General features: G+C 38.2%; 1 protein-coding gene across 2 annotated transcripts in view; it reads right to left on the bottom strand.

The window, feature by feature from the left end:
* Positions 1-1,443: 1,443 nt before the first annotated feature.
* llgl2 (LLGL scribble cell polarity complex component 2) overlaps positions 1,444-20,623 on the bottom strand; it is a 38,050-nt gene continuing 18,870 nt past the window's right edge. For both annotated transcript variants that reach the window (XM_044101973.1, XM_044101972.1), the window contains exons 11-27: positions 19,873-20,084; positions 19,599-19,666; positions 19,356-19,509; positions 18,790-18,894; positions 18,200-18,295; positions 13,868-14,064; positions 12,125-12,272; positions 11,892-12,039; positions 11,531-11,647; positions 11,293-11,459; positions 9,833-10,097; positions 7,473-7,623; positions 7,358-7,383; positions 7,112-7,159; positions 6,804-6,846; positions 2,782-2,843; positions 1,444-2,704 (exon numbers count right to left, since the gene is read on the bottom strand). In XM_044101973.1, the coding sequence (XP_043957908.1) occupies positions 2,804-2,843; positions 6,804-6,846; positions 7,112-7,159; positions 7,358-7,383; positions 7,473-7,623; positions 9,833-10,097; positions 11,293-11,459; positions 11,531-11,647; positions 11,892-12,039; positions 12,125-12,272; positions 13,868-14,064; positions 18,200-18,295; positions 18,790-18,894; positions 19,356-19,509; positions 19,599-19,666; positions 19,873-20,084 (1,985 nt within the window). In that variant the 3' untranslated portion in view covers positions 1,444-2,704; positions 2,782-2,803. The remainder of the gene's footprint in view (positions 2,705-2,781; positions 2,844-6,803; positions 6,847-7,111; positions 7,160-7,357; positions 7,384-7,472; positions 7,624-9,832; positions 10,098-11,292; positions 11,460-11,530; positions 11,648-11,891; positions 12,040-12,124; positions 12,273-13,867; positions 14,065-18,199; positions 18,296-18,789; positions 18,895-19,355; positions 19,510-19,598; positions 19,667-19,872; positions 20,085-20,623) is intronic.

Raw genomic sequence — 20,623 nt, 5'->3', positions numbered from 1 at the left:
TACAGGTTTTAGGGACCGTTTAGGGGACATGAATGTCTTGGGGCGAATCCATAGGTGGGAAAACTTCCATCAAAAATTCTTTTCTTGCAGCTCTTCATTTGGGTCCTTTTCTGCTGGATTCAAATTTTTCGTTTGAGGTTTTCAATGTGATTTGTTTGGCAAGTCAAAACTTGAAGAAATGAGGAAAAAAGGAGATGACAATGAGTGGGTGGGTCGGTCAATCAGCTTTGTTTTCTAGATGCACATTATATGCAGAAAAATCTCCAACTGATTTCATGAAATGTCTTGCTTCCATTTATTCACAATCTTTCAAGCATTTTAAATAAGGAATATTTCCTCCCTCTAACTTCCATGGCGCAGACTTTGCACATTCCTTGAAGCAACTTCAAAGCTCTCTTCAAGGCCAGGCTGCAATCTCTCGTCAAAATCGGAATGAGTACTGATGCTCCACTTGCAAGCCAAATACCACATCTTCTGAAAGTTATGAATAACTAAACATGAGGAAAAAATCCAGTGACTTTGTTCTTGGTGCAGTTATAGGTGTGCAATGAAAGTTTCACATTTTCGTTCGTTAGTTTTCTGTTTATGCTGCACAGTCCCAAGCCTTTTAAGTGTCTGATTAAATCATGGTTTCCTCGTGTGTAGTATGGAGTTTCCCGGGTCTTTACAACACTAGTGATGTTACAGAGTTTTTTTTATGAGGCTAGCTCAAATTCTGGTCCCTGGAGTAGATGCCACTTGAGCCAGACCAAACTAATACAAGCGACATCCCTGTTATTACTGATCATTATACAAAGTTTGCATTTGGAATACCAAACCAAAAAGCGAAGAAGGTGCCAAAGTGCTTGACAACTTTGTGCGCTATGGATAAACAGACAAATCAGGAAATACATTTTTGTGTCTGGTAATCCATAGCACACAATAAGGTTATGTAAGGTGGTTTATTTGGCTGATGCAGCTCTTTCGTATTGCTACTCATAAGTCTTTGTGCAAAAGTGTGCCAAAGAAAACTGAAGCTGCAGCATTTCAAAGTTTACACTTTGTTTATTCTCATACAGTAACAGCTCTGGACAGAGGCACTCAGGAACTTTGTAAAGTAGAAAAAAAAGTCTAAATTCAACTTTCATCCATTTTAAATTCAACCTTAATTTAATCAGGTAAGCTCTTATTTACAATAATGCAACTGTTCACTAGCATGCTATTGTCCTTGCTCAAATTATTTAAAAGCTGGAAGAAAATGTCTGATCTTAATATACCTTTTGTTTTTTAAATCAGTGGTTGTTATGGTGAATAATGTACTGTTGCTCTATTGATTATGATTGTGCTGGCAAACAAGCTTAAAACAAGGTTAAGATGGAGGAAATGGAGCTTGAAGATATTAGTTGTTTAACAAGGTAATTTGCTACAAACGTTTGTACCACAGACATGACACCAGACAAAAGGTCTTAAGAAAAACATATAATTGTGTATAAGAAAACTACAGTGTAAAATTTCATACAACTGAAAAATATCAGGTTTCATAATCAGTTTGCTACAAAACTATATTGCAAAATGATGCTAAAATACCAAGCATTCAAACACACAGTACCAAAATATTTTCTAGTGTGATCTAAATAGCAGCCAATCCCAGTTAAAATAGGCACAGTTGTCACGTACATAATACAGCATATAACAATTTTCTATCATCACTTACAATTACATTCCAAAATCACATCAATTATTGCTGGCTTAAACAGTTTACAAAACAATAACAATAATAATATTTATAAAAATAAACCCTAGACAAAGTTCCCCCCAAAAGAAGAACAGTGTGCTAAACTGTAGTGCACAAGTACCTGTGGTCAGATTACCTTACAGCTAACAGGAAAGGGTGGGGACTGAGCATGTAGTGTGAATCCCCAATTTGGTTTTAACAAACAAGAATCCCCCCCCCCTAAAAAGTAACAGTTTAATTTATTTAAATTTATCTTATAATTACACAAAATCATAAATTCTGAAAGGGAGAAATCATAAGACAAAACACACCTGCATTTGAAAGGCCATTATTAAAATTATGACCCGAGTAAAACCAAAGAAATAGTAAATTAAAAATTGGTTCACTGCATGAACGTTATTAGAGAATGTGTCCACATAAAATTACCTAGTGTCACGTTAAAAATGTTTAAAGGTATAAAGTATTTGGGTGAAAAATATAGCATAGTTCATTTTTAAAGTATATATTTTTAAATTTAGACATAAAGCTAATTCATATATATCACTACAGACAAATACTGGCAAACAAACAAAAAAAACCCACAAACATCTTAGTTTAAAAGAAAAAAAACAACTTCAAATAATTTTTTTTTTTCAAACTTACTTTTACCACAATCCAGGTATCCACTGCATCTATGAGGACTGATCACAAGTGGTTTGATGGACTCAGATTGTGGGCAAGAAAAGGAAAATATTTCATGTAGTTTCCAGCTGGAAGCGAGTCACCATGCCAAGGAGGCTGTGTTTAAAGCACAGAGAGGCCCTGGACTCATCCTTCAGTCTGCTGGGTCCTTATGGCACTCAAACAGCTGCAGCACTGTGAGCCTTTTGGCCTCCATTTAAAGTGGCTCTTAAAAGGATCAGGAATCAGTAGTGGTTTTGTGTGCCAAGCAGGAGGTTAGAGAATCTGTGAGACTGTAGTGCACTTCATACATTTTGATGGGTTTATTCTCTAAGAAGACACAAACAAAATTTAAACAATAAATTACACAAAATGCACAAAATACGAGAATAATTAAGCAGTCTTACCTGAGCAGCTAAGAACCTGATCTCAGGCAACAGCACTCTTCACATTATTCTCTGGAAATGTCCTTTAGACAAACCACAAAGAATTTCAACTTTAAAACTGAAAGGCTTACACTATTCTGTATTTAAGTACAATAACATTTACCAAATAATGAAGAAAAAATCACTTCTTTTTAATCTTAAGTACGTTTAAAAAATATTCTGTGCTTTATCTTTTTTCACAATTTGTAATATAATTTAAACTGAACTAAGGTAATTTTGGAAACTTTATATTTAAATCATTACACCTCAGATTATTCATTCCCCTGGCAGGGTTTATATAAAAAAACATTTTTGAGTTCATACAAGGAGTGTGCCAAGAAGGAAATATCATTACTCATCTCAGTTTTGGTCTTCTTGGAAAAAATAAAACAAAAATCACAAGAATAAAGGAGATGATAAATATGTTATTGCTAACAGGGAAACTGGGATTCCAGCTGTTACTTTGATTAATATATATGCACCTCCTATTCACGATAGGATTTCTTAAATGCTTATATCTGCAGATAAAGAAGAAATTTATTCAGCCAGGGATTTTAATTTTACCCTAAATTACAAACTTGACAACCAAGAGCAAGGAGCAGATGGAAGAGGAGCCAACTCTCAAAGCTAATTAATAGAGCTACAGATGTTTGATGTATGGCAGGATCTTTATCTGCTTAAGAGACAATACATTCTAGTCTCCTCCACACTCACGTTTATTCAAGGGTATCTTTTTTTTAAAATAAATAAGGAAGATAGAGTAGATAATTGCAAAATGGGAACAATTGATTTACCTGATCATTTTATTGTCTTTATCAATATTCATGCACTTAAAAGGAACAAAACACTCTGGAAAATAAAGGTGAGCATCTAAACAACCAAGAAATTAAAGAAGAAATTAAGAGACATTTGTTGCATAGAATAAAATAATGTATATGGAACTACAATAAAATCAGTCAGAAGTGAACAAGAAAGCACAAGGAGACACACTGAAACTAGATAAAACCACAGGTAGTTGTGGTTTCCAGGGTGAATGGTGAGAGTTTTAAAGTTGCAGTGTATACCTTTTAGAAAAGAATATGCTTTTTACATATTTGTCCAAACTGTCGACATACCGTGAAAGAATGGAATTAAATTTTTTGAAAAAATGGAGCTCCTCTGTTTTTTTTTCTGTTTCCAGTGCTAACTAGAAACAACCAATCAGAGCCAGTAGAAGTGTCTTGGTGTTGTTAGCCACCCGTGTGTATGTGCTGCTCAATGTTTTATAAAATTTATTTAATTAAGAAAATCCCATTGAGATTAGAAATCTGCTTTGCAAGAGAATCCTGACCAAGTCTTATAGCTAATGTGCTAATGGTGGAGAAAACCATTTATTTGCCGTCATCGGTGGGTCACGCTAATTAGTCTGAGCATTTAGGCTCTGCAAGCCTCCTGTTTTGGTCGGAAAGTTGTTGTATTTTACCCATCTTTCCTGCCGTATTAGTATTTTCTGGTAATTTTTCAGTATTGTAACATAATCATTTCAAATAAGAATTAATGTGCATCTCCAAACTGAATGAAGTCACTAGCCTCACAAAAACTACCACCTGCAGTACCCAGGAAGGCAGTTCTCATGAGGCTAGTGCTGACAGTGGAAACAAACCAAGTTTTGTGCCAAAAAGTGATGGTCTGCCAAATACACCTACCAAACAAAGATAGGCCACAGTTAGGTGTTACACTGTGGTGTGTAACACAGTTAGGTGTTACAAAACTTAGTTAGATGTAAAAAGTACAACTAACTGTACTTTGTAAGTGGTTGACAGGCAGTTATTTTAAATTTCTTGTAAACCTGTCTTAAAATGCAAGGGATACTGGACCTCCATTGGAATGGTGGGACAGCTCATAACAGGTGGTGGAAAATTTCCCTTATTTTTAAACCCAAAACTTGACAGGTATGTCAGGAAGATAGCAAAGCCTGCTAGCATAGCAGGTAAAATAGAGAGCAAGGGGGAGAGGGATGAGCAGCATGCATGTGAGGGTGATTAACAACCTGTGATGGCATAGTTACTTTGAAAAAGTAACATTAATTGGATTACTGATTACTCCTTGAAAATGTAACTTAGATTACTGACTACTTGATTTGGAAAGTAACTATGTTACATTAAAAGTAACTTTTATAGTTACTTTCAGCAGCTGCTAACAACAACACTCCGCCACCTGTGAAGATTACATTGAACTTTGTCAATACTTAATTGTAAGCTATTTTATAATGGTAATATTAACAATGTATCTCCGCTTATAAGGCTGAACTGAAGAGGAGATTTTCTAAAGGTTACAACAGTACAAAAAAAACAAAAAAAAAAAAAACGTTAGTAATTTGTGTGTCCCACTATTGTCTGGAAAACTCTAAGAAGGATTTTAAAGTCCCCATCCCTCCCCCCAGCCTCCAGGTTGTAAGGAGGCTGGGGGCCTGGGGGTGGGTTAATAATGCGTCTAGCTGCCCTTTCTAGAACACACAGTCACAAGCGTTTGGTGTCAGAGCGCAGCACACAGCACTTCTCCTGCCGCTCCACAATTCAGATGGCTGCACAGATTTGTGACACTTATCTTAATATTAATTATTATAATGCCGTTTATTTGCACAAATTTACGGACTTGTTCATTTGTGGCTGTTTTCACATTTATTGCGTTGTTATATATAGTCTTAATGTTTACAATTTTCTGGAGTGCAACGCGAAGCGCGACGCAATTCACAGGTAATATATTAACTTGACATTAACAAAGACACAGCGGGATGGATCATCCAGGAATAGATTGACCTGGAAGGCCTGACTAAAACTAACTGGATGTCAGACACATTCTGGGATTTATTATGAATCTCTGCTTATTTCCAAGCCCAAAGGAGCAACTTCACATTCAAAAACGAGCCCAAAAGCACAGTCTGAGACGCATTAAATTTGCAAGCAACTTTAAAAAAAAAACAAAAAAACAAATGAGCCCAAAGGGTTAGGGACCTGGCAACATAAATTCAAAATAGGTCCTGTTTTTCCACCAACACAATGCGCATCTCACTCTTCCCTCCATTGTTGACATTTCTGTCGCTGCTGATACTGTTGCATAGAAACGGCGATCACTCAATAAGACGCGTAGAGGAAATACAATTAAATTGCAAAAGAAAATGGTAAAGCACAGTAACACAAAGTGATTTTGATAAGTAACTGTAGTCTGACTACTGGATTTGAAATAATGCTTTAGATTAGTTGTTACTGAAAAAAGTGATCCAATGTCACTAACGCGTTACTGACATCACTGTTAACAGCAATCCTCCAAGCTCTGATTTGTTTCTAGATGGCACTCAGAACCCTGAGAGAAAGCAGAACAACTTTATGTGAAATAAATGTGTGAAAATCTTTTTAAAATAAAAGTTCCATACTGCAATTTTAAAGTAAAACTAAAAAGAAAATAAAGAAAATAACCATAACTATATCAAAGTTAAAGACAACTCCCCAAGCGTGACTACATTAAAAATAAATGGGAAGAAGACCTAAATATAGAAATATCTTTTATACCCATGGGTATAAAATATTGAATATAGACCAGAAAATAAGCATATTGTTGAGTGCACTAAAATTCTGTGGAGGCTAAAAAAAATAGCAGACTGTTTGGCTCAAAGAGTTATATTCGCTTTTCCATATACTGGAAAATTCCAAGTTTTGTTTAAAGTTTTGGTTTGTCTTTACTTGAATTAAAAATTTTAAACAGTCTCTTGACTGTCAATGTTGGATTTTTCAGATAATTTGAAGAATCCATTGTAAACTATTTGGCACAATGAATCGCCCAGTGCCACCCGCAGATATCACTGCAAAAAGTTGATGCAATGCCATTAGTCTCTCTCATATTTTTTAGCCAGCCTAGATAGATTTACTCATATCTGGAAAGTAAACCACAAATGATCCCTTAAGAAAATACAAGTGACTAATAATTGCTTCTAAAATAACATTGATGGATGCAGGGCAGATACTTACGTCTGGTCACCCTCTAAAGACTTTTGGATCTCCTGTAGAACTTCTGGAAAAAGACATTAGACAAGTTAAATCTTTGTGTTAGTCCTGGAAAAACAGCTTAGTCACAGAGGGAAGCCGCTCACTATAATGGGAGTAAATTAAAAACTTCTTGGGAAAAAGGTTTACTCTTATTGCAAATATGAAAAGCAAATGCTTCAATATTTACCAAAAGAAGAATAAAAAAGGGTGAGCAAGAGAGAAACAGATTCTGTGTTGAGGAATTTTAAGTTGCATGTTTCATCACACTCTTTACTATATCAAGGACTCACTTTCATCATTCAGCAACGCATGCTCCATCACACGTCTAGCTGCACTTTCTAGAACAAACAATCAGACAAATAGAGGATCCTTCACATCAGTACAATCACAAGCATGATGAGTGTATGACACTAAATAAAAAGAACTCTTGAACAACCACATTAGTCAACAGCAACAATTGATTCTACACTACATGCAGACACATAATCATTAGAAGCCAAATGCAAATGCAGAATTGGTGTGTGAAATTAAATTACCTGGATCCTCAGTGTCTTGTGTACATCTAGGTGAAAAAAAAAGACAAATATGTATGTGATGTTCACTGAAGCAATGACCCAGAATCAAAAGAGAAAATAGGGAGAGAGCATGTACCCGAGGGCTGATGAGGCTCCTTCAAGCTTTGGTTGGTGTTGGTTGGAAAAGACTGAAGGAAGAGGAGCTTCAACCAGACAGCGAGGTTCCACCAGGTAGCGAGTTGACAAAGAGAATCGTTCAAACTCAGATGGAGACATCAGGTAAAAGCCTGTAAGTAGGCAAGTTCCTAGTGATTAGTAGGCCCAACAGCAGTTTTCTTACTTTTGTACATCTTTGTTCTGTCAACAGTTTTTGGCCAATATAATTTTTTCTCTGAGAACTATAACATACATTTTAGGTCTTGCAGAGCTTCCCAACTATGAATGAGGAAGGCTTAATGTATCCTTGCTGACCCCAACCATCCTCATTACAAGTTACTGCCATCAGCTCACAAATGCAAGGTGATAACATGCAACACAAAGGTCTAAAAGAATTCACTGGACCTCATTAGTGTTAACCTCAACAAATGTGAGATGATAAACTCAAATAAAGGCAGTAGTAGTCTACGACTGTATTGTGTGCAGTATGGATGTCACAGTTATTATTGTAAATTTATCTGCATTCTTCGTTTGCTGTCCTTTGGAGACAATAAAGTTTCCTTTTCAGATATGTGTTTATTTTGGAATTGTCTGCTTAAATGCAACATTTTTCAAAAAGGCACCAGCTTTCAGACTCAACCATTGGTCATTGATATCCAGATTATTTGGAGGGTGAAATCCTCAGATGGATCAGGTCTGCTGAAACTGTTACTCTGTTGTGTACCTACTAGTCTACAGCAAAAAATTGCATCTTCAAATGATGACCCATTTGTGTCTTTGATAAAGCTGATGATGATGGCTTATCATCATCATCATCATCATCATCATCATCATCAGCAGCAGCAGCAGCAGCAGCAGCAGCAGCAGCAGCAGCAGCACATAAAAAGGATGTGAAACGCAACACCCAGTAAAACAGCAGTTCAGCTTAAAATCCTATGGTGGGAAGCTTACAGAGTGTAGGGGTAATCCAGTGACCAAGGAGAGGTGCAGTAACACTTTCCACCTCAACTCTTCAGAAAATGAGAATCCTGGCAGGGGACAATGTTTGGGTCCGTTTCACCTGGTCAGAACCGCTGGTGCGGAAGCTTAAAATCCATTGGCCCCAATTCTCCTCATGTGTACACACACTGCTTCCTGTCTTAACAGCAGTAAAATGAGGACATGACCCTAAGAGAACTAACTGGTGTCTCAGAGAGGAAGTTCAGAAAGAAGAGACAAGGGTCCAAGGCCAAATAGGAAAACACAAACTGAAATCAGTGTACAGGGTTCTGATATATGCATTTCTTGTCCAGACGGGGTAGTGTGGTGGATATCGTGTGATTTCTCATTTCACAAATCAACCAGAACACTATTATTAAGGAGGTGACTGTGACAAATCATTCTGACAGAAAGCAACACAGTTTTTGCTCCTGGTTGTAGAGGTTTGAGATATGGGGGGAGATAGATATTGAGGTCAGATGTGAGGGAGGGGTGGAGACTGGTCTGTTGCACTTCAGGTTTCAAATCTAACAAGTTGTTGAGATGTCTGGAAGAGAAACAGTGCTTTTCTCAGTTTACAGTGTGGTTTTGTGAGCTGGTAGGAACTTGGACTCCCAGTGTTGCGGAGGCACCTCTATATTTTTTTTAAAAATAGGAATATTTTTTTTTACATTGGTCACTTTTAAAATGGCAGACCTCACAGAGTAGCAGATGTAGTCTATGAAAGTTTTTTGTTAACACATGCAGTAAAGATTCTGGCTATGCACTTTCTGCCTCAGCATAATCAATGAGCTGATGTGATTTTCCTGGGAGGATGCTGACTTGATCCTTCTTTTACTGAGCTGTTAAATTTCAGCAGTCATCTGTAGACTGTGCATAGAATATGTAATGAGAAAGGTCCAGTTTAGCCTAAGAAGTTTCCTTTTCCATCTCTGATGTGTGAGTAAATCAATTTCAGAATGTTTTATTCTCTAAGATAAATGACAGCCTTTACGCTTTAAGTGAGGTTGAAGTTTTCTGCTATCACCATTTAGCCACAAGCTAGGAATAAAAAAACTTTAAAACAAGTTGTTCGATTTCACAGATTATCTGTCTCATAGCATATTGTGATGACATGCTGAGAATTTAAAAAAAATATGTAAAAATCTTTTTAGTAAAAGTTACATACTGCAGATTAGTTATCATTTCTTAACAGAATGTTGTCCAATTTAATACCATCTGAAATCTAGATAATAACCATTGATGAAATCTCATCACTGGACAACGTACTAAATACCAAGTGAATTTGAATTTGGCATATATTAGAATTTAAGAAGGAAACGGCATCTCAGGTCAGAAATCAGTAGAGAGAAACATATTTACCCTGGCCTTGCTTAGTGAAAACACAGGAGGCGATGCCACTGACATCCTCCCGTCGGATGCAGGGGTACCTAATCTGCATTTTAATATGTGGGAGTGACAACACATGCATGTCACCCTGATTGGTCAGAAAAACCAATCCACTCTCGCCATAATCTTCCGTTCGGCTGCTTCCAAACCAGGCCACACCCACTCTCCGCACCCTGGACCCATCCACAGCAGTCAGCTTAAGCTTCATCTTAGAGCTTAACTTTGGCAGAGTGAAAACCTGAACACACAAAAATACAGCAAAACTTTCAGCCAAAAATGTTGAAAACAAGATCCTATACATCCAGTTCTAGTTGTAAGCAAATCAAGTACTTGCACTAGAAATAACAATTATTTTCCATCATGCAAAAAACATTTTTATTTGGAGCTGAGATTCAGCAAAAATAAAAGGGTTGGAGTGACCAAGTTTACAAAGCTGAACAACTAAACTGTACTTTAAACTTTTGTAGTTTTCTATTTGAGAAGATCAATTTGTAAAAGAAAAGGGATATAAACATCCCTCTTAATGAATGGTTAACTGTTGATAAAAAAGCAGGTGAGCATTGGTGGTATGACTGGAACAGTTTGGTAAATGGATCGTAGCACTCATCGAGAAGCTATTTGCTATTTGCCAACTAAAAGTGGTACAGCCCACGGAAAATGATAGGCAAGTACAGTTTCTCATTAACGGTAGTCTGATCACATATCCCTTGTTCTGCAACCAACCTTCACCTCCACAAGGACAAATGTTCTGCAACAATTAAAATGCCCATCCCACATATTTTAAGTCACAATGAAAAAAAAATTTACGCAAAGCACTCACTCACACGGTGAGAAAAATTTCTTTCTTTCAATTCAATTGCCCTTTGAGATCATAATATATAAAGAGCATTGTGAATAAAATCTATTATTTTTATTATTAATTAAGTTAATTTGTATAGCACCAGAAAGAGAGCGAAACAGCATATTTACTACAAAAGCTAATGCACATATTTTGGCTCAGCTCTCTGCACCAGGAAAGATCAGTACTGTGCCTGCATCACTGTAGACACAGCACCAATCTGCCGCAGATACAATTTTCCTCATTCATGAACAAGATCTTGAGATACTTCAACTCCTACAGTTTGGGCAGGATGTGCTGGAGGGACTATGTTTCCAGGATTCCCCTGGAGGAGCTGGTCCAAATGTCTTGAGAAAGGAAGGGAAGTCTGGGTCTTTCTGCTTAGGCTGCTGACCCACAACCCAAAATCAGATAAGCAGCAAATGATGGATGTAAGGCGCGTAAAAATCACAGAATGAAAACAAAAAAATTATGATTTTACTGTCCCATTATTACTTGCCAAACCAAGAATCATTCATTGGATTGTCAGCTCCACAGCTTTCCATTTCCCTTCTCCTTACAAAGCCCGCTAAGCTAAACTGTGTTCCCCTCTGACCTTGAATTGCTCCTCAGAGATGACCAACACATGGTGTGAGCCAAGCAGGTCAGGTGAGCGAGCCAGGTCATGGGCTGTCTCTAAAGGTTCAGGCAGTGGAGCCCCATGACCATCCAACACCACAATCCCAACCACTGGGGCACGGTGCATCAGCTGGATCTCCTTAGCTGAATAAACGAGATAAGTGTTATACAGCCAGAGGTAAGAGAACACACTGCAGTTCTGTAAAAACACTCACCTGGCTGCGCAGTAAGAGCTTCATCGGCTCTGTGCTCCACAGAAGGGATGTAGAGAATGTATGCAAACACTGTTCCACCGTTAGTCCCTGCCCACAAGGAGGGGGTGTTGTGTGAACCTACAAGATGATGACAAACCATGTCTTAAAACAAACTGAACAAGAAGGTCATATTTCTGGCTATTGAATACTCAATCTCCTCCTCTTTGTCAGTAACTCTAAGGTCTGACCTTGCTTTCAATTGGCTGGAGACATGAATTCCACATTCATATGTCATAAATGTACTTCCTGCACTCTCCAAAACAACCAACACCAAATAAGTGTATTTGTGCATACACACACCTTGTTTGAGATCGATACTTACTATCTGACAAGAAGGTATCAGCGAAGTATAGAGTTCGAACGAGGCCAGTGAAGGAGTCATCTGAGGACCGAGCTTCAATCTTCCTTTGGACAGGAGCCAGCTCCATCTCGGCCAGTTCAGCCTCAAGACGAGCGTTTGCCTCCTGAATCTGTTAAGGAAGAAATCTCAGGCATAAATAACAGCAAAGTGCTGTGCTGGATAAAGTAAAACAGTGTTGATCCAGTTAATGCTACCTTGTTGGTATTGCTGATATGATTTTTTCTCAAGGAAACTCTGCTGCGTCTGATTCTTCTAAATGACTGTCGCAGGGACTTCTTTATGCTCTTTACTCTGGAGAGAGGCCCTTCCATTGCGAGCTGGTCACTGGGATTTAATGTGCACCTGTAATTTAAAGAACCGACAGAAACGTGAACGGTAAAATTTCCTTCAAAACAAACTAACGTGAGAACCGCAACAGGTGACATTAGAACAAGAGAGCCACTAAACAAAAGGAATGCATTGATAACTACAACACTGCCTGTAACATGAAGACAGTAATTTTTCAGAGTTGGAAAATTAGGAGTGTGTTCTATTGTGACTGCATACAAAATACAAAGTCCCCTGGTTTATTCAGGAGTTCTGGAGAAGAGGGCAAACCTTGAACCTCATTTCTGGTAAGAGTTGGACTCTGCCAAGATTGCCCCTTGTTACTGATTCTATTCATAATGTTTATGGACAGAATTTCTAGGTGCAGCCAAGATGTTGAGGGGATCCATTTTTGGTGGCTTTGTGGCAATTACTTTGCTGCTAATTATAAAATTATACAGGTTTTTAAAAAAAAAATTAAATAGAGAAAGAGAGAGAAAAAGACAAGAGTGGCAATTTGTAACCTGGTTTTTCTCCAAGAGAGGTGAGTAGACTGTGTGAGATTATCAACAATATAGCATAGTTAGCTTAGCTACAGACTACCGTTTGCCTCCAATAAACAAAGGGAAAAAAATTCCAACATATTGATATATTTAACTTGCACCTGTACTTTTTACCACTCTTTACAACAGATGAGTGAGATAGCAGCAGCTCTAACCCACGTACCTCCTGGCCTGTCCTCTCCTAGGTGAAATTAAAGCTGCAGTATGTAATTATAAATTTTTTTTGCATTACTTTAGTCAGTAACAGTAGTTCAGGGAGGAGGTGGAAGAGATTGACTTTTTTCAGATTATGTGTCTTGATATTTTTTTTATTAAAGTGATATACTGCAGCCTGATTAAAATGCACCTACATAGCATTTTATGAGAAATCTGTATTGCTTCATGTATATTTTGCACGTTACCTATGACTGCTGCACATGGGAAAAAACATTTCAGTAATCTAAAACTGATAGAAAAAATTTAACCAACCTACTTCCATACTGTATGCAGACTGTTTCATGTAAACTTCACTAGCAGTGAAAATTGTGCAGGTATCAGTATTTAAAGGTCGTTTCAAGTCTAAAAATTATGACGATTTGTCGGGCCGCATAGACTCAAGAAATTGTAACAGCAGCTGAACAGGGGGGTTCCAATTAAATCTTTTGTCATGGGGCCCAAGATTCTTGGCAGCACTCCTGCTCCCCCCACCCGACCCTAGATAAGCATAAGAAGATGGATGGATGGTAAAAAAATACAGTAAAAATACTGTAAGCTGTTTGGTTTTTGAATTTAAATAAGTTATTGTCACACAGACATTATTTATGCATTCTGGGTAAATGACATATGCTGGGCCTGATTGTGCTAGCTTCATGCAGAACAACAGCAATGAGTAACATCGTTAAGTCTTTTCGACTTGAATCTTGAATTCCTGCATAAAGTTGCATTTTCAATCCATTTAAAAGGGTTAGATTGTAGGTACAGAGCCAAGTATTAATCAGTGTTAACAAATAACTAATGGAGAGCACAAATGCTACACTCGATATGTTGTAAACAAATACAAATCACCCCTTCTTCTTCTTCTGTACTTACTTGACCAGAACAGTGTTCTTCTGTAGGTAATCATACACGCCAAACCCGTGGCTGGTTCCAAAGGCTACCAGCTTCCACTCCGAGTGTAGATTGAGGGCTGTTACTACAGCAGGAGGCTGGCACTGGACCACAGTGAAAGGCTGGAACCCTGGTGGGAAAAGCACAGACTCCTCACGAACATCCAGTTTGGTATGGCCCTAGAAGAAAAGAGGCAATAAAACCACTGTAAGATATAGACACAGTTATTCTGAGTATTTTCTCCCTATATAATACTAGATTTATAAGCTGTGTAAGCACATTTGTGTGTAGGCGTGGGTTTTTGTGTGTGTAAAACACGAATTGTAAACTGCAAACATACATTTGTGGGCAACTTTAGCAACTTTCAAATGTGCTTTCAAATGCACACACCCATATTAAGAAAATCAATACAAAATTTACACACGTGTGCACCCACGCACAATTAGAAATGAAACAATAAAATTTAAAATATTTTTTACCTTCAACCTCACAAATGTGGTAATTACACAAAAAAACTTGCAAATACAAATGGTTAAATTAATGTGCATAAATCATCTACTACGCACAGAAAAAAACAACTTGTACGCACAGATTATTTTGCAAGTGCACAAGGATTTTTGAGACTCATTTCACACTTCCAAGAACCTCAAAAATTCATTTATAAATTGTGCATTTAAATGTTGGTGGAAAGAAGGGTCATCAGAGTTTTGCTTGTCTATATCCTCTGACCAGCACAAGTATGCAGTGAAGATATTTGGCAAAGATATTTTTCCATGGAAAATTAAATACCTCTGTACTCAATAGTTGTAACACAATTGTGTGTGTAAATGTATTTTGTATTGATAATTTCTTGATAGTGGTGTGTGCATTAGAAAAAAACATGTCAAAGTTACCAAAGTCAGGCACAATGTTTTTTGCAACTTACAAATCATGTTTTACACATAAAAATATCAAAAGCAATACACAATTTACAAATCCACAGACATTTTGAGAATTGTCTCTCCATCAACATGCGTTTGGTTTTATGGCATTGTGAAGCAGCCAGTGAGTCCTACAACAACTTCTTTAAGGGATTTTAATAAATAAAATTGTTTCAAGCAAAATGAATTGTCCTCTTCCAGAGAAAAATGGAAGAGGACAATCTGAATTGTCAAATATTTTACACGCAAGAACCTATGCCCAAGTTTTCAGCTGGAGGGCAAAAAAATACATAGAGTAAAAAGCTTTCTGATGATGACTACCATTAGTTTTAGCTGTCATACTGTAAACATAGCGCACTAAATCTGAAATCTGGCAACTTTTGAGGTACTATATCAAACAAATTTGTCCTTTGTGTGTTTTATTGAGAAACTTGGCTGATGTGACATGGTGCTTGTGTTCTTTGCTTTGACAACTTTAGCAACATGTAGACTCATGTTGCCCCCGATGTCCATGTGATATTGCAGAGTCGCGTCAGCCAACACAACCCTACAACATCCAGAGTCTTAAGGAACTCCAGGCGGATCTCATTCACCCCCGGGGCTCTGCCACCGAGGAGCTTTTTGACCACCCCTCCTGAGATGCCGGATGGTGGACCAGAATCACCTCAAAGCCATACAGAAGTAGAGAAATAACTCGCATCAGACAGAGAAATCAAATGACTATCTGCACCACATTTTTTGTGAGTCGTCGGGGAGCACTGCCGAATGCATCAATGTGTATCGCCTGGCGGACGGGCGCGGGAACTTCTGCGGTGGAGAGCGGGTGGCAGTGCTGGAATGTTTGCGGTCACCAATAGGCCGGAGCAGCGCTGAGCTGCGAGGGCCACCTGACACCGCTTGCGGCTTTAACTGAAGTTGTTGTCCAGCTGGAGCAGCATATAACATCTTAATCTTCATTATTGTCCGTCATGATTGTTGTTATTCTTCCCGCTTGCACGTATCAGGATGCAGGATGCTGAGATTTGTTGAGTATCAGAGACGTTCAGCTCGGATGACTGTGACCTGAACGTTAGGTTTCAATCATTTCAATCGGACACGTATCAGATATGCAAGTGGCCTGGGTCACATTCAAAAAGAATACGAACTGTGAACTGTGCGTTCACAATCTTTAAAGGCTGTGGACGCAGCCTTAAAGACATCATGAATATTCATGTTCACAAGTGTTATGTTATACACATCCCTCCAAATAAAGAACTACATCACAAAATAATCAAACATCAAGCCTGAAAACCTAATACTATAACAGACTGAATGTTGTGTTTGCTGTTTTATTTTTTTTTGTGGGGAAAAATGCATGCTTTCCTTTTACACTGTGTTTCAAATTATAATGCAAATTGGATTCAAGTGTCAAAGATTAAATCTGGTGTGCTATAAAATTTATAGATAGTATTGTGTGTCAGGGCTCTTTGAATCACTATAATTAATTTCAGAGAGCTGGTTGATTAGTTTGTCTGGTAAGCTGAATTAAAGGAAATCTACTTAAGAAGGATGTTCCACATTATTAAGCAGGCCACAGGTTTCAAGCAATATGGGAAAGAAAAAGGAACTCTCTGCTGACAAAAATCATCAGATAGTGTAGTGCCGTATGACAAGGTATGAAAACATTAGATATTTAATGAAAACTGAAGCATTATCATACCTTGAAGAGATTTGTGGCTGATTCAGAACAAACATGGGTTTGTACAGATAAAGGGATAATGAGGAAGGTTTCTGTTAGGCAAATTCATTGGATTAAGAGAGCAGCTGTGAAAATACCCTTACTAAGCATCAAACAGTTATTTGAAGCTGCTGGTGCCTCTGGAACTTCAAGGTGGAGGATCCTCCAGAGGCTTGTGGTGCATAAACCTACTATTCGGCCATCCCTTACCAGAGCTCACAAGCAGAAACAGTCTCAGTGGACCCAGCCGTACATGAAGATTAATTTTCAAACAGACTCGTTCATGGATTACTGATGCGCAACCCTGGATGGTCCAGATGGACAGAGTAGTGGATTGGTGGTGGATGACCACCACGTCCCAACATGGTTGTGACATCAGCAAGGAGGTGGTGGAGTCATTTTTTGGGGCAAAATCATGGGGAGAGAGAGAGCTGGTCGGCCCCTTCAGAGTCCCTAAAGGTGTGAAAATGACCTCAGCAAAGTATATGGACTTTCTGACTAATCACTTTCTTTCATGGTTCAAAAAGAAGAGCCGTACCTTCCGTTGCAAAATCATCTTCATGCATGACAATGCACCATCTCATGCTGCAAGGATTACCAGTGCATCATTGCCTGCTATGGGTATAAAATGGGAGAAACTTGTGTGGTCACCATCCTCCTCTGACCTCTACCCTATTGAGAATCTGTGGAGTTTCCTCAAGCAAAAGATCTGAGGGTGGAATGCAGTTCATATCAAAACAGCAGCTCTGGGAAGGTATTCTGACATCTTACAAAGAAATTCAAGCAGAAATTATCCACAAACTCACAAGTTCAATGGATCAAGAATTGTGCTGTGATATCAAAGAAGGGGTTCTATGTTAACATGGAACTCGGTCTGTTAAGATGTTTTTGATTGAAATAGCATTTGATTTTAGTACATGTGATCACTTAATGTTTAGAAAATCTGCTGTGCATAATAATTTGGAACAGTGCATTAATTTTTTTATTTTTGAAAAAAATACTATTCTCATGGGGAGCTTTGTTCAGTAAAATTTGATTACACTGTAATAGTTCATGACTTGAAAATTATACTGACCGTCATTTGCATTGACCATTTAAGAAAATCTGATAAAATATAACTTCCATAATAATTTGGAACAGGGCGTATGCTTCAACATAATCTCTGCTCCAACTTCTAGTGGATTTGTTGTTAATAGGTTGCCATGGTAACAGGTCTGTGTGTGGTGTAAAGCCAACAGAGAAAGATAAAGCAATACAAGTGGTTTTGAGTTGTTCACCGGGTTTTCACTGCGCTATTTCTTCTTTGATGGGGCTCTCTGCAGCCACTTTAGTTTCTGAAAGTTCAATAAATGACAAACATTGAACTAATTAATTGTCCAATATAATGAATTTGTTTACTGCTCTTATAGATATTGACAGGTTAATAAATTTACAGCTGAAACCAGTAGTTTATATATACCATATAAACATTTTACATTGGCGTTTTAGGTCAATTAGGATTGCTTCTTTCGGTGGTAAAACTTTGCAACTGTCTTTACCATACTTATTATAGTACTTCATTACTAAAAGCTGCAGTGTTACAACCAGGCGTCATTAAATGATGATACAAAAAAAAACTGTTGGGTGAAACATTTGAATAAATTAAAGGTAAATGGTGAGTCTGTTTGGTGAGTCTACCTTCCAGCGGAACCCCTCTTGTCCCTGCAACAAATCCACAACTTTACTCTCCACTGTCTGCTCTGCCGCCTCATCATTCAGCTCCAGCATCAGAATCTACAACCACAGAAAGTCAGACACACAGAAACATGAAGGGTTAAAAAAATAGAAAAGGACATGTGGAAACTAAGAAACCCACTTAATTTGAGTTGTTCAAACTAGACGAACAACTAGTTGGCTAATGAAACATTAAAACATTAGAATTTCATTAGCCAAACACTATTGAATCTAGTAGTGTGGCACTAAATTCATCATCACTGCTGTTCATATTCCTCCTAGTGCCAATATTCATATGGTCTTTTATTAAAACAGATTGCATGTATATGTAAATGGCTCAGAAATCAAGTCTATGATGTTCTTAATAAATGCTATATTCATGCCACCTTAAGGTTTTCTTTTGAGACTTTGTACAAACCGTCTTTCACTTTTATCTACTTTATCAAGAGAAATCCCATTAAAATTTTCAACTACTGCTGTTCCAACAGTATCTGTAACTTTGGGGATCTGCCAAGGTGTTTAATAAATTCTAACAATGTTATGTGTCTCATCACCTGTCCTGCAGTGCCAGCAACAGTAAGGTAGCCACTATATTTGCATAAATGGATCTTCTGGATTCCAAACCTTGGGTCATCACTGTATGGGTCAAAGCAGCCAACCTGTAAAGAAATGACACAAAAAGGATGCTTAGCCATTACCCAAAAGGGAGGGAGAGATGTACGCTCTGGACCGTTCGCCAATCCATCACAAGGCAACACAGAACCATGCGCACACGTGCACACACACAAAACTACTAGAATTAATAGAGACCAAGAAATCAAATAGTCATGCTTTTTGGATGGCCAGAGCACCCAGAAAGAACCCACACATGCACAGAGAGAACATGCAAGCTCCATGCAGAAAGACCCCAGTTTGGGACTTGAACCCAGGACCTTCTTGCTGCTACCAACTGCTGCACCGTGAATAGAATGTAAAAAAACTGTTAGATCAGAACATACAAGTCTTTCAATGGAAAATTTCCATGTTAGTACCCCAGCCAGCAGAGTAGAAAAAACCTTCCACTGGGTATCTGCTCCTTCTCATTCTAAAGAAGCTAAATGTAGATTGCAGAACACACAACCTTTCGGAAGGGTGGCCAATCTCCTTCAGCGCTTTGGCTCATGTTGTCATTAAGGTCAGCATCTGCATTGAATACTGCCGCTGTGGACAGCTTGTACAGAGGATACAGGCAAACTCCTGATGCATCCCAAAAGCGCACAGTTCCATCCTCATGTCTGCATGAACAAATAAAGAATGTACTGTTAACATGTGCTGTATTTTAAAGTGGATTTGTGGAACATGTGAAAAAAAGAAATGAACTGACCCAGTGAGCAACAGGTCCCTCTGTGGAGGATCTGGGGCCAGGTTCTGACCTCCTGTTATTGGCCAGGGCTAACAGGAAAACAGGGAAGTCCATCATGTTAAAGCAGAAAAAATTTGACCGTATCATCCATCAGTGTATGGAGATCTGTTGCTTAACAGGAAAGTCTAGTTTATTAAAAAGAAATCTTTGATGAAATAGGCTTTGACACAATAATTAAACAGATCATGTTTAAATTCATGAAGGAATAAAAATAACTTCCTGCCAACATGGGAACCTTTTTTGAGTAGTGAATATTCTGGACCACTCCAGCAGCAATAATCCTTTCCCATAGTTTAAGGGGAATGGCAGACACATGGTGGGAGCAGGTGATGGCTGAGCTGTGGAGCGGAACCAGGTAAGGTGTCTGAATAACAGGCCAGCCTTCTGTTTGCAGGTCGATGACAACCAGCTCCTCCTCCACCAGTACCACCAGCGCGCTGGGCTCTCCTGCAGAGACACGCAGGGATTCTCAGAATCACACCAAACTGAGAGAGCATGAGATAAATAATCATGTTTTAGTCAAACTGAAGACATTTGAATGCAAATCATTGCCACTGGTCTTTGTTTCTCCACGTGATTCACATTGTTCAGAAAAGAAGACTGATCTGTTTTTACCTGCTGTATGTCTATGCTTCAGTTTTGATCAAACCAGTCTTCCACTGTACAGGTTCATTTTAAAGAAGACATGTCATGCAAAATCCACTTTTTTAGCCCTTGAAAACATTTTTTGTGTACTTTGAGCGCCTAGGAATGCAAAAGTTTGTATTTAATTTGTCCCGGTCCTGCATAGATATCTTTGTATTCTTTTTGGGTTCTATTTTTCAGTCTGTTATTTTGTCTGTTCTGCAAATGCATTTCCACCACATTTGATGTGGAACTGGTAAGCAAGGTCATGATTTTCTGCTAATCAGTTTTGTGAATCTGCCATTTTTTCCTTGCATTGATTTTGTAGTCCAAGTTCAGTGATGCCTAAATTAGAAGCAGAT

Source organism: Gambusia affinis, linkage group LG20 (genome assembly GCF_019740435.1).
Source record: "Gambusia affinis linkage group LG20, SWU_Gaff_1.0, whole genome shotgun sequence".
NCBI lineage: Eukaryota > Metazoa > Chordata > Actinopteri > Cyprinodontiformes > Poeciliidae > Gambusia > Gambusia affinis.
The sequence above is the reverse complement of the archived record's forward strand: the minus strand, read 5'-3'. Positions and strand labels throughout refer to the sequence as shown.